This window comes from Panulirus ornatus, chromosome 5 (assembly GCF_036320965.1).
Source record: "Panulirus ornatus isolate Po-2019 chromosome 5, ASM3632096v1, whole genome shotgun sequence".
Taxonomy (NCBI): domain Eukaryota; kingdom Metazoa; phylum Arthropoda; class Malacostraca; order Decapoda; family Palinuridae; genus Panulirus; species Panulirus ornatus.
This window is the reverse complement of record NC_092228.1, coordinates 38,527,620-38,541,672: the sequence shown is the minus strand read 5'-3', so window position 1 is coordinate 38,541,672 and position 14,053 is coordinate 38,527,620. Positions and strand designations below refer to the sequence as shown.

At 47.1% G+C, this 14,053-nt stretch overlaps 1 protein-coding gene across 1 annotated transcript in view; it reads right to left on the bottom strand.

Moving 5' to 3' along the window:
• Positions 1–14,053, bottom strand: part of LOC139748666 (uncharacterized) — a 93,299-nt gene that overhangs the window by 17,647 nt on the left and 61,599 nt on the right. Inside the window, 3 exon segments of the mRNA XM_071661930.1 lie at positions 10,957–11,195; positions 11,644–11,711; positions 12,731–12,883. Of these exon segments, the coding sequence (XP_071518031.1) occupies positions 10,957–11,195; positions 11,644–11,711; positions 12,731–12,883 (460 nt within the window).

Below are 14,053 nucleotides of genomic sequence, written 5' to 3'. Positions count from 1 at the left end.
CGATGGAGGGTTCCTCATTAAGCAAGGTTAGCGCGTAGTGCTCACTGCAGGTAAGCTTAGCATGAGGAGAGTGGTGTGACTCACATATCATCATGTGTTATGTGTGTGACATTATATGTATGGTTGTCCGTCACCCACGTGTGGACGACATACAGTACTTGCTAGCACTCCGTTATGTCTTGCATTATAAATATTGACCTTAAATTATCATGTCACAAATGTGAGCAAACCAGGCCTCCCCCTCTTTACGCTCGTTCAGACCCAACATGAAGTTTGGTGCCATTCTATATTGATAGTTCAAACATCGTCGTGATGTATTACTTCACAGTGATATTAGGTAATGGTCACATCTCCATTATGAACATTCACACAGACGTAGAGATGCGTCAAAACAACTGTCATCTCACAAGTCACTGGGAACGAGACAACTTTATACTACTTATGTTAGATTTTCCTCAGAGCAAACTGTGATGTTGATATAATTATTACCGCAACGCAGTGCGACGTGTCACTGTTGTGTACGTAGGTTTAATAATACGTGTATCCTCATGGATGACTCTCATACGTCATACCTTGGATCACCACATTGACCGTGTCTTGCTTATGATGATAATGATACTGGCTAGAGGAGAAGGGTGGGGTGCGGGGCGGGGGAAGGTGTGAGTGATGGATGGATGGGAGGCAGCCTCACCTCTCACTGTACGTACATACGTACGTGCACCTACCTACCTTCCTTCCTGACACGTAAACATTAGACAGGACCGACCTCCAGACCCACCCCTCCATCATGGCCGGTGTCGGATGTTCCATCCGTCTCCCGGGAATATACGTGCCAATTATACGATAAGCCTGTTTACACACGACACTCTCTACAAACATTAGCTTTGCATGAGGGTAAATCCACCCACCATGTGCAGGTAGGTATGGTGGAGATGACAGGATTTGGACAGTTGCAGCTTGGTTACCTGGGTGAGGCTTTGTAAACAGTCGTTAGTGTTATTCAGGATCGGCAGTGATGTCATATAAACATTTTCTTGCCATAAGATAAGTTTAGTAAAATCATATATGGAGGAAATCGAGTATGTGTACATTCGTTTTATTTTGATGAACAGATAACGCGCGACCAAGACGAGATCGCTTGAATAAGCCCCATAAAACGTGTCAGATATAGTTAGACCACGCAAGAATTCATTCCTCGGATACATTTATTGTGAGAGGATGTGCAAATAAGCCTTAACTACAAGACACCCACAAGACAATAAATATGAGAACGTACGATAGTTTGTGTAGGATCGTGCGTCCGGCAGCGGAGACAACAGCTTGAAGCTATAAATCTTGGGAGGACCGACGCTCGGGGTGTCGACCGTTACCACTCGTGCAATTGTTCACACACTTCACATTATACAGTTTTTCATAACATCTAACCAAATCAAATCAACGTTAGTTTGTGTCATTGAATATGATGGGAATCATGAAGTGTCTGGTAATATAGTGGAGTTGATGCACTGTCTTGTTATAAGGTTTGGATGATGATCACTAGTGGCCTGGAATGCTCGTTGTAGGGGACAACTGAATCTGCTTCTTGTAGCACTTGGGCAACATTTGTTATGTTGGGCTAATGTGAGAAGATTTAACCTAACCCAAGCAACCGGTACTTCACACGTCGTCTTATGCAAAATAGTTTAGTAAATTGTTTGTGTGGCACCTGGTGACCCGGCCTCCCCCGCGTCACATGACCTAAGGGCCAACTTGACCTATTCATCTTGGCGAAATGTTTATGCAATGAATAGTGTGTGTCACAGTCGTGATTAATGGCGGGGTCCTGGGGATGTGTTTATTGACGCGACGGGAGTCTAGTCCACCGCTCCCTGGGTGGTGTTGGGGATGGAGGTAATGGTGTTGGGGATGGAGGTAATGGTGTTGGGGATGGAGGTAATGGTGGTGGGGATGGAAGCAATGGTGTTGGGGATGGAGGTAATGGTGTTGGGGATGGAGGTAATGGTGTTGGGGATGATTGTGATCGTTGGTAATGGTAATGGCTTTCGAGGAGTCAACATGAGACTACAGGAATGGCAGTTGACGTGATGTTGGAGGAGGGACAGTTGACATGGTGTTGGAGGAGGGACAGTTGACATGGTGTTGGAGGAGGGACAGTTGACATGGTGTTGGAGGAGGGACAGTTGACATGGTGTTGGAGGAGGGACAGTTGACATGGTGTTGGAGGAGGGACAGTTGACATGGTGTTGGAGAAGGGACAGTTGACATGGTGTTGGAGGAGGGACAGTTGAAGTAGACATGAGAGTACAAGAGAGCAGAAGATGTAGTCATGAGAGCAGTTATAATGAAGGTATTATGGGGAGACAGTAGACTCATGTAGGGGAACACTTAGCTATGTATATTATGTTAAGAAGGCCCTTCTGATAGTGTGAGTGTGGTCAGGCACCAGCTGACCACCACACATCTCTCACTCAAACCATCTACAATATGAAGATAATGACGTCACTCCCGAACATCCTACATATAGCACATGAATCATAATGTACATATTTCCTTCTAGGAAATGACGTAGTAAGGCACCTCATGACCGTGAGTGCATCATATCTTACAGTACAACCCTCATCTGCTACTGTATCCTCCTGATCATGAGTGACTCACTCAGCAGTGTGAGGTAGGGAGCACCTCAGACATCTTACGTATAATGTAGATTACCCGCGTTAGTGAGGCTGTGTGGCAAGCAGGGGAGCACACAAAAACGTGAGAACCATGAGGTAAAGTGAGAATGACTGAGGCACTTGGTGTAGACAACACTGGTGGAGGAGGAGTAGTGAGGTAGTGACTGTATGACAGGGACGGTAATGTCCCACGTGGGTCAGTGGAGGAGGAGTAGTGAGGTAATGACTGTATGACAGGGACGGTAATGTCCCACGTGGGGTTTAGGACAGTTAGGGACGGGACGTGAGGCTTGGTAAGATGAACGCTGTACAGTTTGTCATCAACATTTTGACTGTAGAAAACGTGGAAATATGAGAAACAAGAAAATTAGAAGGAAAAACAGAATGTCGAAGAAGAATACTTGAGGAAGTTGGGAGAAGGAGAGTATAGACTCTGTGGTTGACATGACACGAGCGAGTGTTGTGTGTTGGATGATGAGGACATGATCGACGTACAGGATAACATGAGAAATATCAAGATGAAACAAGACGAACACTGTGCTACACAGAGACGGAGCAGGAGGAGGAGTGAGCCTGCAATTGTTAACATAGGAAGTAACGGTGTTTGATGATGTCCTGCAGGATGGTAAACATCCTATCCTCTGATAGGATAGGTCACCACCACACTACCCTTGTCACAGGATGAGAGACTATCCTCTAATAAGTCCTTAATCACTTGAGCATAAAGTTACGACCCTTGGGTATGATGGCTTAACCTTTCATCTGACCTTGAAGGTGTAGAGGAAGGTGATATAGGTCACTTGGTAGTAATGATAGGCTAGAGGGAGGTAAAACATTATCCTGAACACCACAGATGATAGGCATTAATGTTACAAGTGAGGCATCGTCTTGTGTGGCAGTGACCATACTATATACTGTACCTAACATTATAACCTTGTGTACTGCACACAAGATTATGATGATGATAACACTGAGGGAGGAGGTAGGTGGAGCACACACACTACACTGATGCCTGGTGTCGCTCTTGGTAAGGGAGAAGGTAGGGGGAAGGGAGTACAACGAGGCGTGGGGTCTCCACCCGTGCTACACAGGAAGAAGGAAGACTAAACGTAATGAAGGCAAACACGTCAAGGATGAAAACCAATATATATATATATATATATATATATATATATATATATATATATATATATATATATATATATATATATATATATATATATATATAAAGTTGAGGAAGGAAGGTAGATATGATGATATGTAGAATGACAAGTGAGGAAGAAAGACAGACAGACGAGGAGAGGCAGGAGGTCAGGGGAGGTTACGGGTCAGGCCAGGTTAGAGGGCCAGTGTGACGAGTGATGACAGACACAAGGTGTGCATCACGTCAAGATGTCAGCACCAGCCTTAGATGGTGTGGGAAATGTCTCCACAATAATTTGATCTTCATTTGTACAATCTTTATTTGTCTAACTAAACATAGACGAACTATTTGATGGCACGAGTGAGGACTGGGTGGTGGGTGACCACCAGTATACAACGTGCAGGAGGTACTACAATATATGGGTCTACGAGGGTGGCAGGTGGGCCCACAGTGGGAGCTTACGGACGCTGAAGGTACCCCTCCCGTCAGTGGGGGAGGGGAGGGGGGTGGGGGTAGGATACATAAGATACATCTGGCCAGGCAAGACAGACGTAACCCCTCACTCTGACCACAACCCTCACCAGGCAAGACAGACGTAACCCCTCACTCTGACCACAACCCTCACCAGGCAAGACAGACGTAACCCCTCACTCTAACCACAACCCGCACCACAACTCACAGGTTTCCCTTCCCTCTCATGTAACTCATCCTCCGTCCCCTTAGACGCTGTAATAACACACACACACACACACACACACACACACACACACACACCTCACTTGGACATCAGTTCAGGACAATATGTAAAGTTGTATTCCTCACAACCGCACAGTGTGCCCACCTGTCATCATCCTACGTTCATGTATTGTACCCACTGTACGTTCTAGAGTGGCCTCCACCCACCACTAGATACGTGTCCTTCACCCACACTCCCACTGGAACGCTTTCCCTATTTATATCAGTACAATAAACGTTTTAAAATTAAAGATGAAGAAAACCTTTCTTTCTGTCATCCTCACCTGGGATCCTGACAACTGGCAGGGTGGTTGTTGTGTGACGGCTGGGTGGTGGCGGCACTGACCAGTTCACACGTGTGCAGCTCCTGGGCACTGACCAGTTCACACGTGTGCAGCTCCTGGGCACTGACCAGTTCACACGTGTGGCAACCCTCGGTGGTTTACCCAGCTTTTTCAACTTTTTGTTGTTGTGGCGTCGCGAGCCACGCCAAACGTTTTCAGTTTTCTTTTCCCGATTATTACCATTGTGTGGAACATAGTGCCACCATAGTGGTGAGGAGATGGCTGGAACGTACTGATTAAAGGTGTAATCACCGTCCATTGTTGATGAGCACGTCCCAATAGACTACTGTTATGAAGGTAAGATATAAGTACGTACAGTGACTTCAGTGCGATTATACTTCCTTCACAACACTAGGACTAGGAATAAGGTGTTCTAGGCTGGGGGGGGGGGGGGTATGAAAGTCCGGTAAACCATTAAATAAGAGAAGCGTCTGTCTGGCCAGTCAGGTAGCAGCTGGCCCCAACCATCCACCAGTGTAAAACTCGTCTTTCCCAACTTACCACATCTTGTACCACACTAACACCTACCACATCTTGTACCACACTAACACCTACCACATCTTGTACCACACTAACACCTACCACATCTTGTACCACACTAACACCTACCACATCTTGTACCATACTAACACCTACCACATCTTGTACCATACTAACACCTACCACATCTTGTACCATACTAACACCTACCACATCTTGTACCATACTAACACCTACCACATCTTGTACCACACATATTTATAATTTTCTGACAATTTTTGTTCATGTAAATATGAAGAAACAGGATCCTTCGCAAAATATACATCTAACGTGAGAGAGAGAGAGAAAGCATTTCCGTGTTAGCTAATAACATTAAGGTTGTTGTTGTTGTTGTTGTTGTTGTTGTTGTGTAAGGAAGGGTAAGTAAGCAGTGCAACCTTTACATTACTGTCAGTAATTATAGCTATTAACGTGTAACTTGTATAAATAAACATTGTAAAAACAACTGGGAGATAAATGAGAGAAGGACTCTGATAAAAACAGTGACAATGAGTGAGTGATGCCAGTGAGTGGGAGGGTCAGCGCTGAGTGGATAATTCGCGTAGGCTACCACTCTCCGTTTTCTGTAAGTCATCCACCCACCAACATGTTTGTTGTGACACAGTCAAGTATATACCTAGTATACCTACATATATATATACCTATACCTACATACATATATACCTATACCTACATATATATTGATGTAACGAAATATGTGGCTCAGGATTAGATGGTGTTGCTCCTGTTTATGTAGGTTGAGGGGAGGGGTCACCACATGACAGCTGGGAGTGGGGGAGGGGTCACCACATGACAGCTGGGAGTGGGGGAGGGGTCACCACATGACAGCTGGGAGTGGGGGAGGGGTCACCACATGACAGCTGGGAGTGGGAGAGGGGACACCACATGACAGCTGGGAGTGGGAGAGGGGACACCACATGACAGCTGGGAGTGGGGGAGGGGTCACCACATGACAGCTGGGAGTGGGAGAGGGGACACCACATGACAGCTGGGAGTGGGAGAGGGGACACCACATGACAGCTGGGAGTGGGGGAGGGGTCACCACATGACAGCTGGGAGTGGGAGAGGGGACACCACATGACAGCTGGGAGTGGGAGAGGGGACACCACATGACAGCTGGGAGTGGGGGAGGGGTCACCACATGACAGCTGGGAGTGGGGGAGGGGTCACCACATGACAGCTGGGAGTGGGAGAGGGGACACCACATGACAGCTGGGAGTGGGGGAGGAGTCACCACATGACAGCTGGGAGTGGGAGAGGGGACACCACATGACAACTGGGAGTGGGAGAGGGGACACCACATGACAGCTGGGAGTGGGGGAGGGGACACCACATGACAGCTGGGAGTGGGGGAGGGGACACCACATGACAGCTGGGAGTGGGAGAGGGGACACCACATGACAGCTGGGAGTGGGGGAGGGGACACCACATGACAGCTGGGAGTGGGGGAGGGGACACCACATGACAGCTGGGAGTGGGGAGGGGACACCACATGACAGCTGGGAGTGGGGGAGGGGACACCACATGACAGCTGGGAGTGGGGGAGGGGACACCACATGACAGCTGGGAGTGGGAGAGGGGGACACCACATGACAGCTGGGAGTGGGGGAGGGGACACCACATGACAGCTGGGAGTGGGGAGGGGACACCACATGACAGCTGGGAGTGGGAGAGGGGACACCACATGACAGCTGGGAGTGGGGGAGGGGACACCACATGACAGCTGGGAGTGGGAGAGGGGACACCACATGACAGCTGGGAGTGGGGGAGGGGTCACCACATGACAGCTGGGAGTGGGAGAGGTCGTTCCTTAGATTGTTCCCGGCGCTACTTCGCTCACGTGCAAAACGGCGAACAAGTAAGAAAGAAAATGATGTAAAAACACCAGAACCCATAACCAGACCCTGGGAACCGAAACTTTGAGGTAAGGCTGAGAGAGAGAGAGAGAGAGAGAGAGAGAGAGAGAGAGAGAGAGAGAGAGAGAGAGAGAGAGAGAGAGAGAGAGAGAGAGAGAGAGAGAGAGAGAAGGTCTGAGGAAGTGGTCAGGTTGGTGACTTCATCAGTCGAGTGTGGGAGGTGGGGCTGAAGAGGTGGTCAGGGGTGGTCACTTCATCAGCAGACCAGAGGAAGGGGGGGGGTGGGGGGTCAGGGAAAAAAGGAGGGAAGAAACCAGTAATGTGATGCCCAGCATCAACACGTCCAGAAAGACAAATTGTGGGGGTGGGGGTAGCAGACAGCTGCTGGGACACACACACACACACACACACACACACATACGTGCTGGTCGTGCGGCCTGGTCGTACGACTAATACTACTGATAATAATGTTAATAATAATGATAATAATAATAATAATAATAATAATAATAATAATAATAATAATAATAATGATAATGATAATAATAATGATAATGATAATAATTAAAGATTCAATGCATTAACGATTGAATGCATTAACAGCAGGTAAAGGCCGAAATTTACCGAGAGAATTGGTAATATAAACATTATGGCCATGACGGAGAGGTGGTGGTATGGAAGGCTGAACGTACAGCACGTACACTGTGATGGTAGAGTGTAGATACTGTGATGGTAGAGTGTAGATATTGTGATGGTAGAGTGTAGATACTGTGATGGTAGAGTGTAGATACTGTGATGGTAGAGTGTAGATACTGTGATGGTAGAGTGTAGATACTGTGATGGTAGAGTGTAGATACTGTGATGGTAGAGTGTAGATACTGTGATGGTAGAGTGTAGATACTGTGATGGTAGAGTGTAGATATTGTGATGGTAGAGTGTAGATACTGTGATGGTAGAGTGTAGATACTGTGATGGTAGAGTGTAGATACTGTGATGGTAGAGTGTAGATACTGTGATGGTAGAGTGTAGATACTGTGATGGTAGAGTGTAGATATTGTGATGGTAGAGTGTAGATATTGTGATGGTAGAGTGTAGATATTGTGATGGTAGAGTGTAGATATTGTGATGGTAGAGTGTAGATACTGTGATGGTAGAGTGTAGATATTGTGATGGTAGAGTGTAGATATTGTGATGGTAGAGTGTAGATTATTACTGATGATGTTGACAGTTGTTGGGATGATATTATTCTAATAGCCGTCTGGTGGTGCCGAACTGCAACCTAGGAACGAGGGATCTCTGGTTGCAGGAGGTGATGGTGGCGTGAATGGTGTAGTTTCTTCCCTAAGTGTTGGATGAGGTGGATGTGATGGCTGGGAGGAGCAGTGTGTGTGTGTGTGTGTTGATAGGTTGTGTTAGATGGAGCGAACTGACCAACCTGGAGGAGGTTGGGGCCTGGTAGGGGATGGGACAGGGTTGTAAGTCATTGAGTTAATGAAAGAAATTTCCCCGCTCCCTATGGTTGACGCTTTGTTGTTGTTGTTGTTGTTGAGTGTGTGTGTGTGTGTGTGTGTGTGTGAAGGCGTCAGTGGTGTGTGTAAGCTGGGGAGGAACATGAGCTGCTCACCAGAGAAACTCATGTACACTTTACTAGTTAAGTCGGTCGCCGTGCTTGTGTGTGTGTGTGTGTGTGGTGGCAGCCTTTGTGTCAATAGAAACAACAGGCGTGGGCCTGAGTGTAACCTTCCGGTGGGAGGGGACCCCTGCTGGGACATTTGTCAGCCCGGGACACCCAAGGGTGGGACGGGAAGGACAGGAGAGGAAGATGTACGACGACAGGACAGAGAGGGAGAGGGGCAGGTGGAGTTATGGCTGGCGAACCTTGGGACAGTGATGGAACAGCTGGAGATAACTGAGAGAGAGAGAGAGAGAGAGAGAGAGAGAGAGAGAGAGAGAGAGAGAGAGAGAGAGAGAGAGAGAGAGAGAGAGAGAGATGAGTTTTCGCCATAATTTCTGCTGTTCCATGTAGCAGGTCATCATACCCAACTAATGGACCGTTGTGCTCAAGGATTACCCAAGCCTAAGGTAAGTGATTATGATAACCTGACTTACCCAAGTGTAAGGTAAGGTCAACATTGTAAGTAATGATTAAGTTACTATGAACCATAATGTATATCTATATGTTGTGGCTTGACGTGAGTGTTGGGCATGATAGTTGGCACATGTGACGGCCATCAAGACAGCATCATTAAGTAACGTAAGTCAATAATTTACTTTAAATAAATCTAAAGATTTTCCATTTTCGTCGTAAAAGTTACGAAATATTATAATTATATCTTGAGTTCAGCAGCCTTATAGCAGCTTCTACACACACACACACACACACACACACACACACACACACACACACACACACACACACACACAGAGTATAGACATTACACATGTATACTGCCTCCGTCAAGGTAACCTTCTCTCCTGCACAACACATAAACTATAACCCTTGACCACCACCATGGCACAACCGGCTGCTAAGCAACAAAGTTGTAAGCCTTGAGCAAGACCTTGCTTACCATGGTATGGCCTTTATACGAGTCTACAGGCTCAGATCAGAGGCCATGTCACCATACTAGTAACGCCTTGTTCAAGGGTTCTGTCGTCGTACTTAAGGGTCGTAATATGGCACTCAACGGACCTAGTGTCGTGCTCTGGGGTCGTGCTGTTGAGTCACTTGATGGTTGATACAATATTACTCATAAAACTGATAAAAGTTGAAGATATCATGACGCAAGAATCCCTCAGTGTGTTCTGGGCAGAGGGAGAGGGAAGCGTGCAGCGGGTTGGGTGTGTTTACAAGGTGGGTGCTGGAGCCTCTCCCTGCCTCACTGTTTACAATGGTCGTGATAAAGGCTATGTTGGCATGACAGAGGCCGTGTTGGGGTGGGTTGGGGGACGACCCCGACATACCTCCACCTGTAGTCAGTGCAGTAGGAAGGTCGGGAGCGACTCTTGGTGTAATACGGAGCAAAGCGAGGCGGACCAGATATGAGTGTTCACGGGAACTGTGTTGGTGTCATGATAAGTGCCAAGACCGCGTGAACAGCACCTTACTGCAGGAGCCTTATGATCCCGCAGGGTGACAGGTGGACCTGTGAGGAGTATATGGCCTCGGAGTAGGTGGAGCCAAGTGTACAATGGGTACAGTATCTGGGCATCTGGAAGAGGTGTTCACTACAGTGTTATGCTTGGCAAGTTATGATCATTGTCTTGGCTTGATGTTTACATCTCAGATACAGAAAGATATCCACGAGAGTTTCCTTCATTGTCATCAAGTTGCAGACTCTTCCTACCGGACCACATGTCAGTTTCAGCTTTTTATTTATATTAAATTGTATCTCGTAGAACGACATTTACTGGGAAACATGAAGCAGACGTGAGAAAGGAGAGTTCTCAAGTCATGGGGTGTCAGGGAGGGTCGTGTTTCCCATCTAAGGACAAACTTACCACAAGATCTCTTGTTGACGTGAGCGGGAAATATAACATTGTCTGCCTTCCTGCCCTACCTTACTACGACTGGGGCAGGATCTTACCTAACATTACGACCTTACCTTCCTGTGAGGACTGGGGCCTTACCTTACCTTCCTGTGAGGACTGGGGTAGGAGCTTACCTTTACTTTCCTTGATCGAGGCATGGTTCTGGTAGCCGAGGTAGGATGACATAACTGGTTGGTGCCGCTGCTGTTGCTGCTGCTGTTGCTGCTGTTGTTGTTGTTGCTGCTGCTGCCGCTGTACTCCTGCTGCCGCTGCTGCTGCTGCTGCTGCTGCTGCTGCTGCACGCTGCTGTAGCACAGTGCCCCCGCCGCCTCCCGCGCCAGGCTGCTGTAGTTGGTTCAGCACTTCCACCACGCTGTGAGGGAGGCAGGCACGGTGAGTCGGGATCAGTGTTGGATGATAACTGATCAGGTATTGTCCAACCCCTTCAACACCACCCGATGACCCTCGCCTACCATAGGTCAAAAGTCAGGTTATCATACCCAATGGTCGTACTTAATGGTTACATGGTCGTATGCTGGCAGTACTGGCGGAATACATTGACATCTTACGGGACCGGTAGAAACTATTGATGAATCCTACAGGATCAGCAGAATACATTAAGTAATCCTACAGGACCGGCAGAATACATTAAGTAATCCTGCAGGACCGGCAGAATACACTAAGTAATCCTAGAGTCCCTGTATAATACAATGAGTATAGTTAGTGTATTGTAGTGTAGTGTAGAGGCAGCCGTGGTTGGCGTGGTGAGATACAAGCAAGAGGAGTGTTACATAATAACAGTACAGCCAGGCAACACTCACCACTCGTCTGGGTCACAATCACGGAAGCCTTTAGCGAAGGGGTTGCTGGCGATCTTCAGCTGTGTTATCTGTGGGTCAGACAAGACGACGAGGTCAGTGTAGGTCACGACGGTACTACTACTGCTTTGTGTCACAGCTTGACCTGTGACATGACAGTCATCTGTAAGGTCAGTAAGACCCCCAGCTTGCACTTAATAGGGTCAACGACAATTCATCTTGAGTTATAAGTATTGTAGGAAAGTTTGCACATGAAATGAACTAAGGTGGATGGAAGTTGCTAGGGAAACGAGAGAGAGAGAGAGAGAGAGAGAGAGAGAGAGAGAGAGAGAGAGAGAGAGAGAGAGAGAGAGAGAGAGAGAGAGAGAGAGAGGTCTCCACACAAGACTACTACATACATACAGAACATGAAGAATGTAAGCAGGCAGCAGGCGGGCCGTCCTTCTTAACTACTGTTGCCAACCTTGTCTTGCCACATCACTTATCATATAATGAACATCTTGCCTACCATTATGACACACACACACACACACACACACACACACACACACTATTATGAAGCATTGAATTACCTGCCCCCTGCCTCCCCTCCCCCCCCCTACACAGTATTAACATATGTATAGTCTAGATGTACTTATGTCCCCCCCCCCCCCCCCCTCCCTCCCTTGTATTATGTAGAGTGTAGAAGTACATAACATGGTGGATGTTCCTTGATATGTGTCGTGAGACAGTGTTCAGTCCCTTACACCCCGGCTTCCCTGCCCCGCCCCTGCCCCCGGGAGGGAGCCACTAGCCGTGACCCGCCTTATCAGCCAGTATCAGCGGCAGTCACATGCGTCACGCGCCTTGACGCGCACGACAAATTGTTACGACGGTGTTACGCCCGCCCTCTTACCCGCCAGGGAAGGTGACGGCCAGTCATGTCATCATTAAGTGTCGGTCGGCGGATTTATTATAAACAAATTGTTGTAAATAGGAAGAGAGTAATTGTTCCCACACGTGCCACATGTATGATACTATGATATTTACACACACACACACACACACACACACACAGACCCAGTAGTGCGTGCGTGCGTGCGTGACTGACCCTATGGTTCTGGTAGGCGGTGACAGCAGTAAACTTGGTCTCTGGGAAGATGAAGGTGCTGAAGTTGTCAGTGTTGGAGACGTCCTCGGTTTTGGGGTTGACGTAGACCACGTGGAACCTGGGCTGGTAGCGATGCATCGAGTTGAGGATGATCTGCGGGCGAGGCGGGCTACGTCAGGTGGGTTGTGCCCTACCCAAGATACGGGCTACGTCAGGTGGGTTGTGCCCTACCCAAGATACCGTAACATGAACCAGTGATCACGAAGAAGAAGGTTAACAAGTGTATAAGGCGGGGTTCGTTGGCGACAGTGTTGATCATAATTTGATCATGAGTAATGTAAGGGTACCATGTAGGGCTCTCAGTCAGAAGGAAGATCATAACAAAATAGGACAAGTAACTTGTATATTGACATTGGAGGAGAACATAGTGTTAATGGTAAGAGGTGGATAACATAGTGTTAATGGTAAGAGGTGGATAACATAGTGTTAATGGTAAGAGGCGGATAACATAGTGTTAATGGTAAGAGGTGGATAACATAGTGTTAATGGTAAGAGGTGGATAACAAGATGATATTGAAGTTCATGCAAACGTCATAACCAAGAGTGTTAACACACACACACACACACACACACACACACACACACACACACACACACACACACACACACACACACATACGTCACTCAAGATATTGTCTTAAAAATGTGTTGACATAAACGCTTGACGCACTATTGCTCAAGGTGGAGTCAGGTAACACACACACACACACACACACACACACACACACACACACACACACACACACACACACACACAATATAAAGATGCCTGAGTATGATGAAATTATCTAATAGAAAATAAGCTTCAGGATTCAATGTAAGAGAAACTTGAAAATCTGCATCGTCCCTACCCGGTCGCCATGTACAATCTGTTGGCAAATATTACAGTGACATTCAAGTGTATGGATGAGGAAATATTGACAAAAGAAGCTAATCATATCCTACATAAGGTCAAAACTAGAGTCATCACACCTAAAGACACACAAAGAACTGGTAGATAATGTACAGAGGAGGGCGACAAAGATGGTACTGAAGTTAAAGTTGCTGAATTAAGGAAAAGACTAAAGGTTTATATTTGGTCACCTTGCAGGAGAGAAGAGTGAGAGGCGACCTGATCACCAGATGTAAATTTATAAATTAGACCGATGACGTGCACTGTAAACATTTCCTCAAGAGATGCGGGGACAGAGCAACCAGAGAACACAACATGAAACTTGTACAATAAAGATATAAAGAAGGACTTCGTATAGTAACAGATTGCTA